We start from the raw sequence: 19,927 nt of genomic DNA, 5'->3' as shown, positions 1-19,927 counted from the left end.
GTTTAAGCCAGGCCCAGCTCCACTTCATCCCTGAATCCACTTGTTTTAACAAGCAACGCCTCATTTTCACCTAATTCTCTCATTCAGAAAATGAACCACATACTGTAGAGGGAAAACATTAGTGCACAGATAACTAGTTATAGTTAGCTAACGAACAAACTAACATTTCACACAGATTGCCAGGGTCCAGTAAGCAGCTAACGCATTATAACTTGAGGAACGGCAAGGAGTCGTAGCGAATTGGTTAGATTATTAACGTTAGCTCATCTGACGTTGTAATGTTATCGGTCTGACTTTATTAGCCAGCCAATTTTCACCCCATAAACTCAATTTGATCAATGAAATTGGCTAATGCCCATGATTTCTCTGGCTAGCTAACAGATCATTTGAACCAGCTAGCAAGATACTTAACAATGCGAACAATACTTGGTCCACCACACTTTCTCCCTCACCTCAAACTTTCTAAATGCCAGTTGTTTTTCGGTTACAGCTCATGAAGTACGCTTCATCCCCTTCCCACCCTGTAAATTAAATTACAAACTGCCTTTCCACTCTCCCGCGCTGATGCTGTAAAACTAGCAAATTGGTCGTCTCCTCTCTCTTCTGTCGCGTGCTGCATTCTGTTGTTATGTGAACGATTGGCCGAGCCTTGGATACAGCCAGTATTGCTAATACGCATATCACTCATTCGCATACAGCCAGTAGTCATCCAAACTTTTCTTATCGGATCTACACCAATCACGTAGGTCACCTATTTTGGATTCAAAACGTTGAATTTCCCCGAAAGATGACTAGTTTGCATCCCTGTGGATAAGAATACTTTATTCAAATCCAAAAGCCTCAGTTCATGCAAACAGTGCTATATCCAATTATTTTATTCTGGAGAGAGGGACAATACAAGGTTACGGATTGAGCCCCCTACTGTTTGATAACTGTATTGAACCTTTAGTCCAAATGATAAGGGATGAAGAGGATATTAAAAAAGGTATTAAGATTGGTGGAGAGGAGCATACGATTTCCCTATATGCAGATGACATTCTCCTCTATTTATCTTAGCCACAGGCATCCATCCCATGTAGATTATTAAATAGTTTGGTCATTACTCAGGGTACAAAGTAAATGTTGACAAAGAGGCCATGAAAATAGGAGGCGATATTTCACAGCAAGCAATGGCCTTGCTGTCATTTAAAATGGCCAAATTGTAGTAGAAGATATTTATGAATTACCATACCTGCTCGACTAGATCATTTGTATGAAGCAAATTACACTAAAATGTATTGTATCAATAGAATTAGAGCAGATATGGACAGATGGAACATTCTGCCCCTCTATCTAGTAGGGAGTAAAATCAGTCCAAATTAACATCCTGGCAAGATTACTACAGTACACCCATTTCAGATGCTACCTATCCCTATAACTACCTCTACTTTTGACCTACTGAATTGATTGATCGCACGTTTTATAAAAACACCCACAATTGTGATTAAAAACACTGCAACTCTCTAAACAGTCAGGTGGCCTAGTTGTGCCCAACCTTGAGTATTACCACTGGGCAGCTCAACTTAAACCATTGACTACCTGGCTTGTTGATGACAGTGGGTCTCAATGGCTCAACATTGAGAAGTCCTTGTGTACTTCAATACCCCGGCAGCTCTTCTATTTTCCAATTCCAATATCAGAGAACAGGAACTAAGCACCTGGTCTCAGTTCAAAATTAAGATTTGGAGAGTGGTTCAGAAAATATCCATACACCCGTCAGTCTCAAAACATTGTACCATCTCTGACTCAGGTTATAAAAGAGTGATCTGGATTTAATCTGTCTTTCATACACCAACTTTTCCATGGAGACACAAAGTCATTCCAGCAGCAAACAGGGTGAGTTTGGCCTACCTAGTAGGGTTGGGCGGTATCCCGAGTTTCATTTCGTCATACCGTCCTCCTCTCACCCCGGGATTTAGGGTATTACCAGTTCAGTACACCAGGGGCCGCCAAAAAAAACAACCCATTGGGCTCCTATTACCAGAATAGCGCATTTGCATGGAGGCTGCTAGCTAAATACGCTAACGAGCACAAACAAAAATAAACAAATTGCAAAGACAGGCAATCTAGCTGAAGTTATGCATATATATGTAGGCGATACCAAATGCCATTTTTGGTGAATTTGGACATCTACAAGCAAATATGAACGAGAGACATTGTGCAAATGAACAACGTTTTGATGCACACAGTACTGGCTCTCCAGCAGCATGTCTATACACTGTGTCTGTGCGGAGTCTGGAGTTGCTAAGGCAACAGGCCTGTCTGTGCTGCTAGGAGAAGAGGGGGAGGAGCAAACAGGCCGAGAACGGGGAGGAGAAAAAACGCAATTAAATCAAGACAGCAGTGGCAGCAGTACAAATAACTCACCCAAAGGGCTTTGCCTTCTCAAACACGGCAGAAAGCTAACACAATATGATGCCCTTAATAATTTAGACACTTACTTAGATGGCAAGTAAACTAGGGGCCATGTTAACGCATAATTTTGTGCTTTTTCACGCGGTTGAAAAAAAAAGATAAAACACACGAGATATCTTGCTATGTTTTCTAAAAACAGATCTCAAATGCTTCTTATTGTAATTTCTGCTTGGCATCAGACTCATTTTTCAGTTCAGCTTCAGTTGCACTTCTAAACTCGGATGAGATTTCACAAACAGGCATTCTATCAGCTGGCTACATTCTTTCTATGATAAGCCTAAACATTAATAATATGATGGCCATGCATCGTTTTTGAAAAAAAAGACCTTGCCGTTTCATTGTAAGCTCATTTACTTGTTATTTGGCGGGCAACCACACGTCGCACTTCTGTTGACATCCAATGAAAATGAAGCTTATGTCGAATGTGTTGCACTCATGTATTTTCGGTGAAGTCCCTGATTACTCTATTGAAGCAACAACAACAAAAAACACTTGACTTTCAATATAAAACATGACTCCTGTCGATACACAGCTGTATTCGTCTGCTCCCGCTTTTCCTGTTGCGCTATTTACAAACAAACAGGTGACTGGCTCAACTGCGCTGGGGAACTAAGTAGGCTTCGTAATGTAAAATAATGTGACAGGCGAAATAAGAACGCAATCTTCTTTGTCTCCTAACGCACTGCACAAGTTGACTGCAGGTATTGCCTTAAATGGCTACAAATATTAAAATGTATTGAAAAACGTCAAAGAAATAGTTTCAACGGTATCGAAAAACCACCCTGTGGCTATTTCCAAATACCCCCGGTATACCACCCAAGCCTACTACCTAGGAGAGATGTGTATACATTCTTACAAAATCAGACACTTTCTAGAGAAGCATAAAGACTGGGCTATCATCCAGCACCCCAAAACACCAGAACTGTTCCTGACGAGGAATTCAAATCAAGAACCTGTCACCAACAATATCTTCCTTTTGTACCAGAACCTTGTTTCAACTGATGATTGTGACTCTTTGTATTTGAAAAGTAAATAAGAGATAGAAATAGAGAAGGTTCTCTCAGACCAAGAATGGGTGGCATTATGTACTGAGGTACTCATAGTGACAAATTTTAACTCTTGGAGAGAATTTATGCGGAAAGTGACTTCAAAGTTTTTCAGAACCCCCAAACGTTACGTTAAAAAGCCCGGAATCACCGCCGCCAGTGACCACTGGAGGCAGTGTGGAGAACAAGAATATATTCTGGTCCTGTCCAAAGTTGAGCAACTTCTGGGACTTGGTGTACAGGGACCTCTGCCAAGTGTTTGAAGCAGAAATCCCACAGGATTGTAAGACCGCTGTATGAGGTGTTATATCTGCTGGTATCATTGGCAGGAAAAGTATTTATTTGTTACAAATTGGCTTCAACCCCAGCGGTTGTCCAAAATCTAAAGAGATTTATGAAATGGAAAGGATAACCCATTCTTTAAGACTTCAGGGTGAAACATGTATTTATAAAATGGGTACCTATAGAGAATACCCTTTTTCTGACACCCAACTAGAGTGAACCAAGCCGCCCCCCCAGCTTTTATCTCGATTTTCTTCTCCTTTTTACATTACTGTCCTGTCTGTCTGTTACTCAGTGATACTACTCTATTATAACTATTGCTGACAATACTGTCTTGTCCTCTTTTCCATTTTTATTATTTATTTTTATTTTGTCAAGTACAACTACAAATAGATAATTATATTAGTATGGTCTGGATTGTGGTACATGTATTGAATATGCACCTTTTTAAAATTTTTGATTTATTTTTGTATTTTTGATTTCACTTTTATTTAACCAGGTAGGCTAGTTGAGAACAGGTTCTAATTTACAACTGTGACCTGGCCAAGATAAAGCAAAGCAGTGCGACAAAAACAACAACACAGAGTTACACATAAACAAAGGTGCAGTCAATAACACAAAAGAAAATAAAGATTTTTCAATTTATGTACAGTGTGTGCAAATGTAGAAGAGTAGGAAGGTAAGGCAATAAATAGGCCATAGAGGCGAAAATAATTACAATTTAGCATTAACACTGAAGTGATAGATGTGCAGATGATGTGCAAGTAGAGATACTGGGGGGGAAAAAGAGCAAAACCAATGACAATAACACTTTTTTTTTTTAAATGGCTTTTTACCCAATCAAAAGTCAAATTCAATTAGACCTGGCTCAACATATTCAAATGTACAATTAAAGCAATTGCCCTATATGGATATGAAGTATGGGGTCCACTAGCCAATCAAGATTTCAATGCTTTTTAAAAATGTTTTATTACAAACATCAAACTTAAATGCTTCAATGCAGAATTCTGCAAAAGCATACCTAGAGTACAGAGAAAAGCCCCAAATAGGGCATGCAGGGCAGAATTAGGCCAATATCCATTACTAATTAATATCAAAAAACAAGCCATCAAATTCTAACCACTTAAAAACAAGCAACCCCTACTCCTACCACTACAAAGCCCTGAAATGCAAAGAGATTAACAGAGAAAAGTCCCCTCATCCAGCGAGTCTTGAAAGCAAGTTCACAAATCACTACTAACCCAACAAAGCCTCAGGACAGCACTCGGACCCAACCAACCAACCAAAAAAAAAAGATCTTACCTATTGGGAAAGCATTACAAAATCTCAAAGTAAATGTAAATGCTATTTGGCCCTAAACACACAGTGGCAGACTCTGACCACTGTGATTGAAAGAAAGCTGAGAAAAAATGGACAAATGTACAGACTCAGTCAGCATAGCCTTAACATGGAAAGAGGCCGCCAAAGCCAGACCTGGCTCTCGAGAGAAGACAGGTTTGTGTGTCCACTGCCCACAAGATGAGCTGGAAACTGAGCTTCACTTCCTAATCTCCTGGCAAATATTTCCCTCCGATTACAAGGACCCCAAAATCATTTGAAAACATCAAATATAGACACGCTCCTGTATCCGTCAGGTGAAAATACCGCAGTGTGCAAAATCATCGCAGCAAAATGTGTGACCTGTTGCGATAACGGTAACCAGTGGAGAACAAAAATAAAACCTAGGCCATATATTTATCTGTTTAGTTATTTATCTTGCCATAATTCTACTTTTTGCAAACACAGCACATGCTCTCGCAACCACTGGGCCCTAGTGGAGCCAGCTAGTTGTACCAGTAGTTTAATTAGTCTGAACCATTATATTTTATATTTTATTTCATGTAGCGACCGACGGCCTGTACAGGTCCGGAGAGAGAGGCTAAATTCTAGGTCATTGATATGCCTAATGATCTGTAAATAGCTGATAGGAAGAGGTGAGACATGGAAATACCACACACACGCACACACAGACAGAGAGAGAGAGAGGGTCAGTTCCTTTCCAGTGCACTAAGCCAAATGACCAGGGCTTTACCAGGACGTGACATCACTCAGTTACAAAGAGTCTGACCCCACTGACACCCAGAAGATACAGACACATAACACCATAGAGAGAGGTCTCATTCTGTACACCACAGATGCACACACACACTTATTAAGAAATAAACAACCACCCCAAACACACAACCCCTGCACCCACATACCACACAATACCTCCACCATCTCTCTCTCTCTCACACACACACACACACACACACACACACACACACACACACACACACACACACACACACACACACCTCCAGGCTATAGAATACAAGTCTGTCAGTCTTAGTGCTGGGCAGAGCTTATTCCCATCTGATTCGAAGGCCACAGAAGATATGGAAAAGCTATTTAACCCTTAACTTAGCAGCACCCCCCCCACACACACACACACACACACACACACCCCCTCACTCTGTACACCCCCGTCTTTTGTCGGTCCCCAGGTTGGAAGTCTTATCCAAAAAGGAAAGGATTATTATTCTTGAAGCACCACCAAAATTATACATCCTCCATTTCTCCCTTCTCCACCCGATGGCTGTGAATAAAATGATTATTACTCTATAATTCCACACCCCTTCATCCCCTGTCTCCCTTCAGTCTTCTCCCCACCCGTCCCTCCTCTCCTCTCCTCTCCCCCAGACCTGTGTGTGTTCTGGTCTTATCTCGGAGTGAGGGGTTGGCTCGCAGGGCTCAGAGGGCACACTGTGATTATGTATTTGTCTGTTCCAGTCAGGGAGAGGAGATAAGGGACCAGAGGCTTCCACCAACCCCAGAGAAGGTGAGTCCTACATGGGGTGCATGTGCCTGCCTACCTGCCTGCCTACCTGCCTGCCTCTTTCTGTGCATCACTATCACTATTTTTCTGCCTCTGTTTCCCTCTCTAAACACACACACACACACATAAATAATGTTTAAAATGTGAAAAATAAATGATTATAATGCTACTTAAAGTAAGCGTCAAAATTTGTCCATTGTTATCAGATAATCTCTTGGTAAATACCAGAATCAGGGTTGGGCTCAATTCAGAATTAAATGAAGAATACCTCAAATTTCAGTTCAATTCTTGAATTAAAGTAGTATACAGGACACAGAATTGCAATTTGAATTTAAATGAAAGGAAAAGTAATTAAATTCAGAGAAATTCAAATGCCTCTTCTATGCTATATTAGGTGTAGTCTATACAAATATATATCTTGTACACAAAACATGTCGTTATATACATGCGTATAAAATATTGTTGAAGCAGCTGATTTTCAGGACACTCTTAAAATGAACGAAATGAAAAAACTTGTAGGCAAATATTCTAAGTCATTACATTTCATTCATCAAAATGGCAGAAATACTACATTTTCCAGCATGCATTAGTTTAACCCACAAGTTCACCCAAACAAATGAAATGGATGGTGGAAATATAAGCACTAAGGTTAAAAGAGTTTATGAACATTGTTTCCAGGGAAAAGTTATGTATTATTTGGTATCTGGAAGTGTGAGCTGTATGTTTCAAATGAAACTCATATTCGATGACTGAGTGGAATTTATTTGAACTGCACCGAATTCAATTCTACTCCTGCCACTTAAATTCAAATTCTATATCCTGTGGGGTGTGGCCAATTCAATTTTAATTTCAACTCATGAGTTGAATGGGAGTCAATTCCCTTCTCTGAACTGAGCCCTGACGAGAGAACCGTAAAATCTCCTCCTCACCAGCCCTTTCTCAGCGTAAATGTTATTTGACGGGCCAACTCATTTTAAAATAACTCGTCTTTCAAGTCTCAAATTAACACCAGAGACACAATGTCAAATAAAAAAAGGACACATCCATTGCCGTTTCCAACATGGCTCCTTTCTGACATTCTAGAAACAGCCCGTTCTGTTTGGTCTCTGGCCGCCACTCTCCTGAGAAGTCTCACACACACAAAGGCATTCCACACTCCACATTCTGCAGCGCTGGGGAGGCTGATGTGAGACTGATGTGATGTATGAGGGCATTGTGGAAAAGTGGAGCCCCATCACTGAGACATCTAAGGCAGGGGAGTGAAGGCTTTCTGGCCCTGAACAACACTCTTACGGAGTTTGATATGGACGACCTTGAGTTAATGACTTCCAAATGAGCGCCGTGCGTTTGACAGACAGAGAGGGATGTGTTGATGTACCATTAGCTCCATATACAGGGTTGGAGGGGTCAGTGTAATGGACGTCTGTCAGGGTGTTTTCTCCCCTCACTACTTTGATAATGAAACTGTTAGATGTGGGGAGGGGATGGCCTCAGCTGAGTCTCAGTTCGGCTTGCAAAGGAAGCGTGAAGCGGATCGCAGGCTAGGCTACTAGGGGTCAGAGAGAGAGAGAGAGAGAGAGAGAGAGAGAGAGAGAGAGAGAGAGAGAGAGAGAGCGAGAGAGACGAGTAAAGGAAATCTCACACTGTCATTTTTCACCATGTTTAACTCCGATACTGTTGTTAATACTCACATGGGCATGCACGCACAGACACTTTACACACAGTCATGAAAACAAACAAAAAAAGGTCAAACTCCAGCTGGGTTGGTCCAACCGCACACTTAGACCTCATTCATTCCGGTCCCACCTCTGTGGTCTGACCTTTGACCTTACTCAAGCGAGACCCCTCGACCCGAAAAAGAGGAACGATTCATCTGGGAGGTTAACGCACACAGACAAATGAAGGAAAACATTAATCTGGTGAAGGATCCAACAAGCAGACCAGAGAAGTAAAACGAGACGAGTGAGGCCACCGGCAAAGACGCACGAACGCACACAACCTGATCCCGTATCCATTACCATGCCTTGGGATGTGACAACCAACGTCAACATAACCATTAATACTGCCACAAGCCTTCGGTGATTAAGATGTGTCCCTTTGTTGTGTGATAGATATTCTGTTGTGTGGTTGTATATCACAAAAAAACTATTAGTTCCCATGGCCCTAAAATGGATACAATTTAAGCATATTTTATTCAATTGCCTACAATTTAATTACTGCTACAAAACATTCTATTTTATTCTACACCCTGGTGGTGAGCTACTTGAAATGGCAGCTCACTTGATAAAAATACAACTTTAATTGAATCCCGCTCGCAATGTCGTTTCTCAGAAGTGGTTACAAAGTCTAGCAAAGGTAAATTAATAGTAACCAATACAAGAGAAGTTAATAAAAGTAATGGATTTTTCCTGATAACTCAGGAGTGTTTGGAAGAACGTCACTGATATGAGCGAGCGTGACAATAGACAAAATGAGCCAGGAGAGGAGAGAGGGGAGAGACGGAGCGATGGCAGATGTCCTCGGGAGTAATCAGAAATGCAACGATTTCAAAACGGAAGAATATTTCCAATGGCTGCTGACCGAGACTGAATGAGGCGAGGAATCCAAGTCGAAACGCTGATAATTACCACCTCTGGTTAGTCCGAGAGAAAACGAGAGGGTGGACGGGGAGAGAGAGAGAGAGAGGGTTACTATGGTGCTGGTGTGAGACCAGGAAACTGAAGAGTAAGGTGTCAAACGCAGAAACACACACTGAACATATGCCATGGAACTAAGTCTTCTCTTGGTTTTACACAATTACCTCATGTTCTAATGAACAGTAACCTCCATGAACACACAGGGATAACTTTCACTTATCTAGCGTGGGTTCACTTCCCCCAATTACCTGCAGGTATGCTAATATGATAATGAATTGTTAGCATCATTATATTTCTCTGAAGCGGCGTGCCCAAGGTCAAAGCAAACAGCTCGGTTGATCGGCCAGACCGTGAAAAATAAATTAATCTGCTGTTTAATCTAATAATGAGGCAGAGCATCAGGCTTCTCCTCTCATTAACACAAGTGTAATTGCATTTGAGGAGGCACACACACCAACGTGCACACAGGCAAAGATCAATTCATTACAGGTGGAAAAGGGGAAATAGCAGTACTGAAACAGAAAACACAAAAAAACACAGGATTACCTGATAATTGACATTCTGTGTGACTGTGTGTGTGTGTGTGTGTGATATCTTTAACCACGAAGCCCTTCTCATTAGCATGGTAATAGTGAAACAGCAGGGTGTTGTATTAGGATTCGTCTCATTACACTTTCAGGAGATTTAAAGTTTACTTTGAAAGTTACAAAAACACTCAGACCTGTAGTTAAAGCGTATTTCAGGAAAGTTGCATACCTCAATAATAACTTTCATTTGTGAATATAAAAACTGCTTCTACAGAGTACTTACTTTCCTTGGCATTCAGCTAATGTATGTACTTATTCCACCTTAATTTAACCAGGTGTTCACAACCTGCTTGACACCGTAGCTTGCATTCATTCACCCGCACGCACAGGTAAACGTTGGCCATTTTATGAAGCCTACTCACCCCAGTAAGATGGATGACTCCCAGTGATGTCACAGAACAGCCCATGAAGCCCACAAACTGCAGCTCAGGACAGTGCTCCGCAAACGCCCTCACCGACTTATCAGTCACCTGACAGAGGAGAGAGGGAGGGGAATGGTTAACATTTCAACGTGTTGGAGCTTTTTCAAAGAGAAAGTCGACCAAAACATTTGGAAGCATTTGGAGTTACCCTCGCGCACCAGCTGTGTGTCTGACAACACTAATATCGGTGTGCCTAGAAGTCTGACACAAATAGTTAGTACTGTATCTAGTAAGTATTTCTCTCTCTGCTTTTTTCAACAGAAACATACATTTTCTTTTTTTAATAATTAATTTGGAGGTCAAAACCTGGTGTCCTGGTCTTTTGTGTGTGATTAGCTCCATTCTACATTTAATGCCCATCAGATATTCTGTCACTGCACTCTCCCTATCGCGGTGTCAACATTCAATGCCTCTCCTTTCCTTTGAAGTTGACTTGATTTGCTGGAAGAGAGAGGAGAGGGAACGAAGGGGGGGAATAAAAAGTTTTAAAAAAGGGGTAGCGGTTGAAGGACTGGGACAGGCAGTTGGTCCGGGACGTAGAGCTGTGATGGGTTAGTCCGTCTCCATTCTCCACCGAGGGAGGAAACGCAAACAGCTCGTTATGGATTGATGATCAATACGCAGGGAGAACATTGTCCCGGTCCCTCTCACGATATCAATATGGATTCCACACAAATTCTTCAGAGAGCGGCATTGATGAAAATTAGAGCATTTTTTTCCCACTTTGCTTAAGCAGGGGTGTATCTGCTCTCTGAAAGATGGGAATGATAGCTTGCATTCATTCACCTGCACACACGGGTAAACGTTGGGCATTTTATGAAGTTGCATGCTAATATATATCAAACACAGAGTGGAGGGGGGCAAGAAGAGTGAGAGAGAGAGAGAAAGAGAGATTACTGTCCGTTTCTCCACTGATATCAAACTGAGAACACACAAAGAAAACAAACGACAAAAAAACAGCTCACAGTATTCAGTTGGCTGGTCGACTCTCCCTGTTCCTCTCTCATTTAAACCCCAAAGCACACAACATTTTGGTCAATATAAAGATGAAAGGAGAGAACACTAGGGTGAAACGGGGGATAAAAGGGAGGCTAGGAAGAGAAACCGTATCGCTCCAGTAGGTCCTGCATGAACTCCACAGAGACCGAAGAAAGAAGATGGGAGGCGGAGGCGCGGGACTGCAGACCTCCAGATCCATATTATCCCACACTAGGTTGCAAGACAAACTAAAGTATACAGCAAAGGCTGAGCTAGAGAAGTGCCATGGAAACAACGTGAGTGTTTGGTTCTTACTATCCTTGTAGGGACCAGAAGTCCTTGCCAGTCCCCACAAGAGAAAATGCTATTTTAGGGGTCAGGTTTAGGGTTAAGGTTAGAATTAGGATTAGGTTTTGTGGTTAAGGTTAAGAAAAATGGGATTTTGAATGGGAATCAATTGTTTGGTCCCCAGAAAGATAGTAAAACAAACATGTGTGTGTGTGTGTGTTTTGGGGTTTAGCCCTGGTTGAGCGCTTCTCAGATTACATATAGTGCTGACATTGCTAATAACACAAAATACCAATATCCTTGTTCATTTAATAAAGCCAGACATGCCCTTTGAAACGGGATGTTTTCCATATAAATCAACGAGCTGCTTTGATGTTTATGAGAGAGCATTACGAGGAGGGGAAACGTGAGAGGAGGAACCCATGGGGTTCTGGTATACTCTTCTACAAAAGACTACACACGCACACACAAAGTCAACACACATACACGTTCCCAGCTTCCCCACTGTGTTCACACTGAAAAGATGCATCATCTCAGAGACTATTGTGATGCCCCCCCCATGAATCATGTTCATAATGAAAGATAAAAGAATATGCACATCATTTCCACTGTCCCAGATGAGACGGGGTTTGGACTGGCCACTGAGCCTGGCAAACAGCCTTAGTGTCAGATCTGAATGCGAAATCGGTCATTTGTCCAGCGTGCCGTTACCAGCTGGGTTGTAAAATCTTGGAAAAACAAAACCTCCCCGTTTCAGTAGGTTTGAATAAATGTTTTCGCCCTACTGAACATGATCCGGAAGGTGGCCTTGCAGGAACACTGGTCGTCTTTACTACTCCGGGGTCAACAGCAGTTTAAACGGCTGTAGGTGGGAAGCAAATGAAGATTACGGTCTGAGAGAACCTCATCAGTGAAACCGGTGACACACACACACACACAATTTTGCAAACGCACACAAACACTGAAACCTTTCAAAACACACCCTTTTCTCTTAGAAATAAACACGCCATTTAAAAATGTTTTATTATTGCACACAGTACGCGCAAAATGTGTTTTTTCCCTGGCTTGCGTATCTGAACCGCTAGGCTACCTGCCGCCCGTTTCAAAGCAAGACTCTTTCTAATCACATGCGATATGATCAAAGCAAACAGTCGCACAGACACACATACTGCTATTGACCTCTGTGTTGAACAACTGCTGATCAGAGACTCTCCCATGTTAAATCAGTCTGATTCTGACGTCTCTTAAACATCATGCGATGCAGCTATGTCAAAGGGGGACCACCTCAGACTGTCCTGTCTGCTTGATCCTAGTCTGTCTGGCTCTCTATCCAGAAACAACATTGACTGGCTAGCGTGTCCCCTCACCTAGTTCCCAGGTCTAAATCCGTCTTAATTAGAGAAAGCGAGAAAAACATATTTCTCCTCTCTCCTCCCCCTCTCTTTCACTCCGGTCCTTAGGCCAAAGACTCGGGTCGCATTTTCCATACCTTCATCCCATTTTTCTCTGTCGTCTTTTTGTTATCTTAAAGGTTATCAGGGCGAGAGAGAGGAAGATGGAACACCAAGGAGAGCGAGAGACAGAGAGGAGGAGGAACAGAGAGGAGGCTCATCAGTCTCTGCTTTGCTCAGCCAGCAGACCATCCATTATTCCTGCTCAGACTGAAGTTAGCTACACATGATTGTCTTGCCTCAACAAAGTCCTCAAATGAAGCCAAATGTAAAAGCTATATTCATATCTCATCTATTTTTAAATTGTTTTTTTTTAATAGAAACGCTCCCACAGATGAAAAGGACAAACAGCTCACAGAAATCCATTCCAAAGCAATGATCTGAACGGAAGTCGGAGTTGGCCAGTGATACACTATATATACACAAAATGTATGTGGACACCCCTTCAAATTAGTGGATTTGGCTATTTCAGCCAAAACAGTTGCTGACAGGTGTATCAAATTGAGCACACCGCCACGCAATCTCCATAGAGAAACAATGGCAGTAGAATGGCCTTACTGAAGAGTTCAGTGACCATCACAGGATGCCACCTTTCCAACAAGTCAGTTGGTCAAATTTCTGCCCTGCTAGAGCTGCCCCGGTCAACTATAAGTGCTGTTATTGTGAAGTGGAAATGTCTAGGAGCACCAACAGGTCAGCCGTAAAGTGGTAGGCCACACGAGCTAAAAAAAAAATGGGGCCGTGCTTAAAAATCGCCTGTCCTCCGTTGCAACACCCACTAACAAGGCCTCTGGAAGCAACGTCAGCACAAGAACTGTTCCTTGGGAGCTTCATGAAATGGGTTTCAATAGTTGCGCAGCCGCAAACAAGCCTAGAATCACCATGCGCAATGCCAAGTGTCGGCTGGATGTAGTGGCGTAAAGCTCGCCGCCATTGGACTCCGGAGCAGTGGAAAAAGCGTTTTCTGGAGTGATGAATCACACTTCACCATCTGGTAGTCCGATGGACGAATCTGGGATTTGGCAAATGCGAGGGGAACGCTACCTTCCCCAGTGCATAGTGCCAACTGTAAAGTTTGGTGGATGAGGAATAATGGTCTGGGTCTGTTTTTCATGGTTCGGACTAGGCCCCTTAGTTCCAGTGAAGGGAAATCATAACGCTACAACATACAACGAAATTTTAGACAATTCTGTGCTTCTAACTTTTTGGCAACAGTTTGTGGAAGGCCATTTCCTGTTCCAGCATGACAATGCCCCTGTGCACAAAGCGAGGTCCATACAGAAATGGTTTGTCGAGATCGGGGTGGAAAAACTTGACTGGCCTGCACAGAGCCCTGACCTCAACCCCATCAAACACCTTTGGGGTGAATTGGAACGCAGACCGCGAGCCAGGTCTAATCGCCCAATATCAGTGCCCGATCTCACGAATGCCTGTGGCTGAATTGGAGCGCCCACAGCAAAGTCCCCCTCAGCAATGTTCCAAAGTCTAGTGGAAAGCCTTCCCAGAAGAGTGGAGGCTGTTTTAGCAGCAAAGGGGGGGACCAACTCCATATTAATGCCAATGATCTTGGAATGAGATGTTCGACAAGCAGCTATCCACATACTTTGGTAATGTAGTGTACGTTGCAATCCATTTGAAATAGAATATAATCAAATATATAAATATAATAATATAGTTCTGTGCTCCATATGCGGAATGAGAGAGAATGAGACCGAGAGCGAGAGAAAAATAGAGGTTTTTCCAACTGTGCGTTTTCAGATCGGTGCAGATGAGGAAGAGGTGATCAGTTTAGACTATTGAGATGCACCCCAAGACTTTTTCTGTATTTTTCGATAGGAAAGTACTCTGCATCCAGCCGGGACATGATTTGAACAGCTGGCATATGAAGCAGGTTGGCCAGAAAGCAAACCTTCACTCTGCCAATAGACCATCAGGAAAACATTTTCAGTTTGAGTACCAACAGAATCAAAACCAACATACTGACATGATTCCTAAATGACTGCCGTCTGGACCAAGGCAAACAAATCATGGACTGGCCATATTCAAACTGTCCATCAGACCTGTGTGTGCGTGTTAACTCATAACAGGTGAGAGGGGAGACAGAGAGAGGAGAATCCTATCCCAGCACAGCGTTACAGGGCAGGATGGGCACGGTTTCAGACGAACTGTACCGTCCATTGAAGTGGTGTGTGCGTGCAAAACACTAGGAAACAGTATCTCTGCACCCTTCACTCATTCCTCAGACTCTCGCTCGGGTCTTGATTTAAAAAGATGAAAAGAGGAGTGCCTAGCTCACAGAGGTCTGAAAGCCTTTTCGGAGGGGATCTGGTTTTTAATGGTCTCATTCAGAGTCTGAAGGGTTCAGTTTTGGTCCCTGAGCTAGGTTTGGGAAGGAGGTTGCCATTTAGCCATCTGCAGGGGGTGTCGTTGAGAAAATGCTGGGGTAGCAGACTTCTAGTCTAAAGTGGGTATTTAAAAACCTGTCGATGGCAGCTCACACGGAGCCTCATGAAGTATTGAACAGGTGCTCCAGCATTATCCACATGCACACACACCGAATCCGGTCGTGCGCGCATGTGTCCGTCCTTTAAAAAGTCAAAGAATGCGACCGCTTCTCTTCTCCCACCGTTGCCTGTCAGAAACTCCAACTAAACCCACGGAACAAGAGCGGAAAACCCGCTACAGTCGAACCAATTGAAACCCAGCCGGTCGACACCAGTCCATTTATTAAGAGGGTTTTATTAAGGCACTCCAAGCAGCTTCAGGGCTTCCCGATAAACGCTCGTAAACTGACACAGAAGCGGAATGTTGAAGCGGGATGATTCTCATCAAAGCTATTTTGTCCAGAGCAAATCATTTCAACTCAAACACTCTCCCAGGATGGATATCTCCTTGTTTATAGTGGTGATGATGGCTTCATAAAGAAGCAGTAAACACACAAAATAGAACACACGTGGACACTTAGTATTGATTTGAAAAGACTGAGGTGGCGAAAAGGTAAATGAACACTTCCCTATTGTCAGTAAATAGAGCCAATGCAAGCTAGGTCCAACATAAACGATCTACAATACAGTAATACAACACACACACACACACAGTATGCCACATGATTCGCACATAGCCTATAGTATAGATTTAAATTGCATTTTAGTTTTTTTGTAAACACTTGTGGAACCCAATAGGCTACATTTAGTTGAATATATGAACATAGTTTAGCCAGCACACACAGCTCCTGATGAACTGTGAAGTTGATTTGCTGACATTGGCCTGTCTAGAGGATTGCCCCCCGTCACTCAAACACAACTTCATCCCAACACTGAACTTTACAACGCTGGTAGAACTCTTTGTTTACTGTTCAAATGTTTCAAACTTCAACTGCCACTTGAGCTCTGCTAACCCCTCTCAGGGAGGCCTAGGTGTGAACCACACTAAACGTCACAACATGTCTGTGTGTGTCTCTCTCAGAAACGGCGGGGTCCCCTGTGTGGGTGCTCTGACAGGCCACCTAGCAACCCCTCATCTACCCAGCAAGGAAATCTTTCCCTGTTGTTGGCTGTGTGTGTGTGTGTGTGTGTGTGTGTGTGTGTGTGTGTGTGTGTGTGTGTGTGTGTGTGACCTGCCAACGTGGGTAGCTGTACGTGATGACACAACTAATCCTCTGACCACTTGACTATCCACGATGCCCCACTGTGGGCTGGTGGAGTTCAAGGGCCTTGGGTAAACACGAGGGCCGTGTTTACTTCCCTCTTTCTCCTCTTCCTCTCTTTCCCTCTCCATGACTGTTATTTCTCTACTGTTTCAAGATTCTTTGTTTCCCTTCTCTGCACTCTGTCTCTCTTGTCAGTCTCCGTGCACGAAGGTAACTAACTTTAAGAGGCGGCAGAGCAGGTGGAGAAGGAAGGCTGGTGTTGTGTTGTGTTGTAAACAGACCAGGGGGACCCCAGGCCCTGTCTGACAGAAAGGTCACACCTTTCACACATCAGGAACAAACACAAACAGTTCACTGAAGAGGCAACAGAGCGGAGCGAACTTTGCTTTGAGCACTTTGACTCACCCAGTTTGCTACGGGCACTTCTTTAACTGGATCCCAGTGAACCCATAAAGAACTTTAGTGTCAGTGAAACCTGAGTAACAACAGAAAAAGTAAGCTAGACCCTCGTTTGAGAAAAAAAACAGTGGGAGTTATTTCTCGACATCAATTTATCATACAGCATAAAAATGTAGATCCTTCTATCATATCAAAAATGAAGGCAGGGTTGGGAGTACGAAGGCCTTTCACAACTGTCTAGAAAAGTTGAAATTCAGCCCAAGATCAATATTTCAACTTTACACCCTAGTCAATTTCCAAATGTAAAAAATCTATAAGATAGCTTCCCCATCTCTCCCTCTTACACACTGGAGATCAACTACCGTCCACTTTGGAACATTGACTCTGGACATAAAGACAGCTTCTTACACTGTAGCTGGGAACAAAGTCACACAGAGGGAGATCTGACAATAGACTATTCTCTCACACACACACACCCATCTCCCGCTATCAATGTCAACAACCCTGATGCTACCAGCGTTAGCTAGAATCTGCATGGGCGATCATCGCTACGGCGATTGATCCCATGATTCCCTGTGGAGCGTGAATCACAAAGCAAAAATTGCCTGTCATTCTCATGATGCCCTCAGCACTTAATTTCCTAGGAGAGTGTGTGTGTGCATGTGTACTGTAAGTGTGCGGGAGTGTTCGTTAGAGACACAGCGTGCGCGCGCACGCACACACACACACACACACACACACACACACACACACACACAAACTCATCATGGCTTAGAGATGAGTATGAGCAGTTCTTGTAGGCCTATTCCCTGAGGATCAATAGTGCTTTGTAAAGTGTCAAACAGAGGGATATCAAACGCTACTTTGGAGGAAAACCAGCCATTGTATCCCTTATCACAAAGCAGGCTATCATTTCACCACACTGGAGAGAAGCACAATCAATGGTGTGCTGGAGTTACCCTGCATAGACATCCATTGAAATCCATGACATCTTTACCATCCAACTGCATAAAATGGCCACGACCAGCCCTCACCTCTCCATTGTAGTCTACTGTGATGTGCAGTGGATTGTCTGGTGAGTGTTCTGGCACAAAAGCTCAGGTGTGCATCAGCAGGTGGCTGCTATAAATTGTCGGCGCATGGACTATGGAGTGATCAGTCCCAATTGGCATTATTCACGTTGCGTGTTTGAATGCATTATATTTCCGACCCTCGAAGCTATTTACCCTGCGCCAACCAACGCATGTTAACACGGAGGGTTGAGTTGAAGAGGATTCACTGATCCTAGGTCTGACTTTTATAAATAGACCACATATAGAAGTTTCCCAATGTCAAAGTATAGTCCTCGCTAAACCTCTATATTGGATTGTTCTGTTGACAAGCCTTCCGAATTTCCTCCTCCTATCCACATGAATAGTATGTGCGTGTGTACTTTACGAGCCTTCAGAGAGAGAGCGCCACCTCCATTCTCAGTCGACATGAGCAGTGTTTATGGACAAAGAGCTGGCTCGAACACAGAGCTCTTTAACAACCAAGGGGAGATCAAGCTGAAAGAGTTGACTTCTCAGTCGGCAGAGACAAGCCTCCTGTTACTCCAATGTTGTATTTCTTTGAGAGGATATTGATCGTGTTTGTGTTGATTAGAAAGGCAGGTCTTTGATGTTCATCTTGGAACTATTACAGGTCTGGGTAACTCTAGACACTGCTAAGACTCTGTATAGCACAGTTAAGCTTTAGGGGGGAAAAGCGTAAACCGATGGAAAATGATGCCATGGCTCATGAAAAACCCATTTAATCTTGGTGTGTGGGTGTGTTTCCCCTTTATCATCTACATAAAAAGACAGTCAGTCGAAACATCTAACTTTTATATTTCCAACACACAAAATAGTGAAACCTTCCAAATACAATGTTTATATATATATACATAAACTACTGGTCAAAAGTTTGGGGTCACTTAGAAATGTCATTGTTTTTGAAAGAAAAATAAATAAATTGTCCATTAAAATAACATCCAATTGATCAGAAATACAGTGTAGACATTGTTAATGTTGTAAATTAATGTTGTAGCTGGAAAAGGCTGATATTTAATGGAATATCTACATAGGTGTACAGAGGCCCATTATCAGCAACCATCACTCCTGTGTTCCAATGGCACATTGTGTTAGCTAATCCAAGTCAAATCAAATCAAATTTTATTGGTCACATACACATGGTTAGCAGATGTTAATGCGAATGTAGCGAAATGCTTGTGCTTCTAGTTCCGACCGTGCAGTTATATCTAACAAGTAATCTAACAATTTCACAACAACTACCTTATACACACACACAAGTGTAAAGGGGTGAATTAGAATATGTACATATAAATATATGGATGAGCGATGGCCGTGCGGCATAGGAAAGATGTAGTAGATGGTATAGAGTACAGTATATACATATGATATTTTTTTATTTTTTATTTCACCTTTATTTAACCAGGTAGGCTAGTTGAGAACAAGTTCTCATTTGCAACTGCGACCTGGCCAAGATAAAGCATAGCAATTCGACACATACAACAACACAAAGTTACACATGGAATAAACAAAACATAGTCAATAATACAGTAGAACAAAAGAAAACAAAAAGTCTATATACAGTGAGTGCAAATGAGGTAAGTTAATGTATGGGTAGGGTATGTAAACATTATATAAAGTGGCATTGTTTAAAGTGACTAGTGATACATTTATGACATCAAATTCTTTGTAATTAAAGTGGCTAGATATTTGAGCCAGTATGTTGGCAGCAGCCACTCAATGTTAGTGACGGCTGTTGAACAATCTGATGGCCTTGAGATTGAAAAAGAGCTTCTATCTCTCTGTCCCAGCTTTGATGCACCTGTACT

General features: G+C 42.6%; 1 protein-coding gene across 4 annotated transcripts in view; it reads right to left on the bottom strand.

Moving 5' to 3' along the window:
* The window catches only part of LOC112248815 (F-box and leucine-rich repeat protein 17), a 314,654-nt gene that overhangs the window by 208,080 nt on the left and 86,647 nt on the right, over positions 1–19,927 (bottom strand). For all 4 annotated transcript variants that reach the window (XR_006083235.1, XM_042320746.1, XM_042320747.1 and 1 more), the window contains one exon: positions 10,225–10,332. Coding sequence is in view for 3 of the 4 variants with exons in the window: in XM_042320746.1 (XP_042176680.1) it covers positions 10,225–10,332 (108 nt within the window). In the remaining variant the exon portion in view is untranslated. The remainder of the gene's footprint in view (positions 1–10,224; positions 10,333–19,927) is intronic.

This window comes from Oncorhynchus tshawytscha, linkage group LG04 (genome assembly GCF_018296145.1).
Source record: "Oncorhynchus tshawytscha isolate Ot180627B linkage group LG04, Otsh_v2.0, whole genome shotgun sequence".
Taxonomy (NCBI): domain Eukaryota; kingdom Metazoa; phylum Chordata; class Actinopteri; order Salmoniformes; family Salmonidae; genus Oncorhynchus; species Oncorhynchus tshawytscha.
The sequence above is the reverse complement of the archived record's forward strand: the minus strand, read 5'-3'. Positions and strand labels throughout refer to the sequence as shown.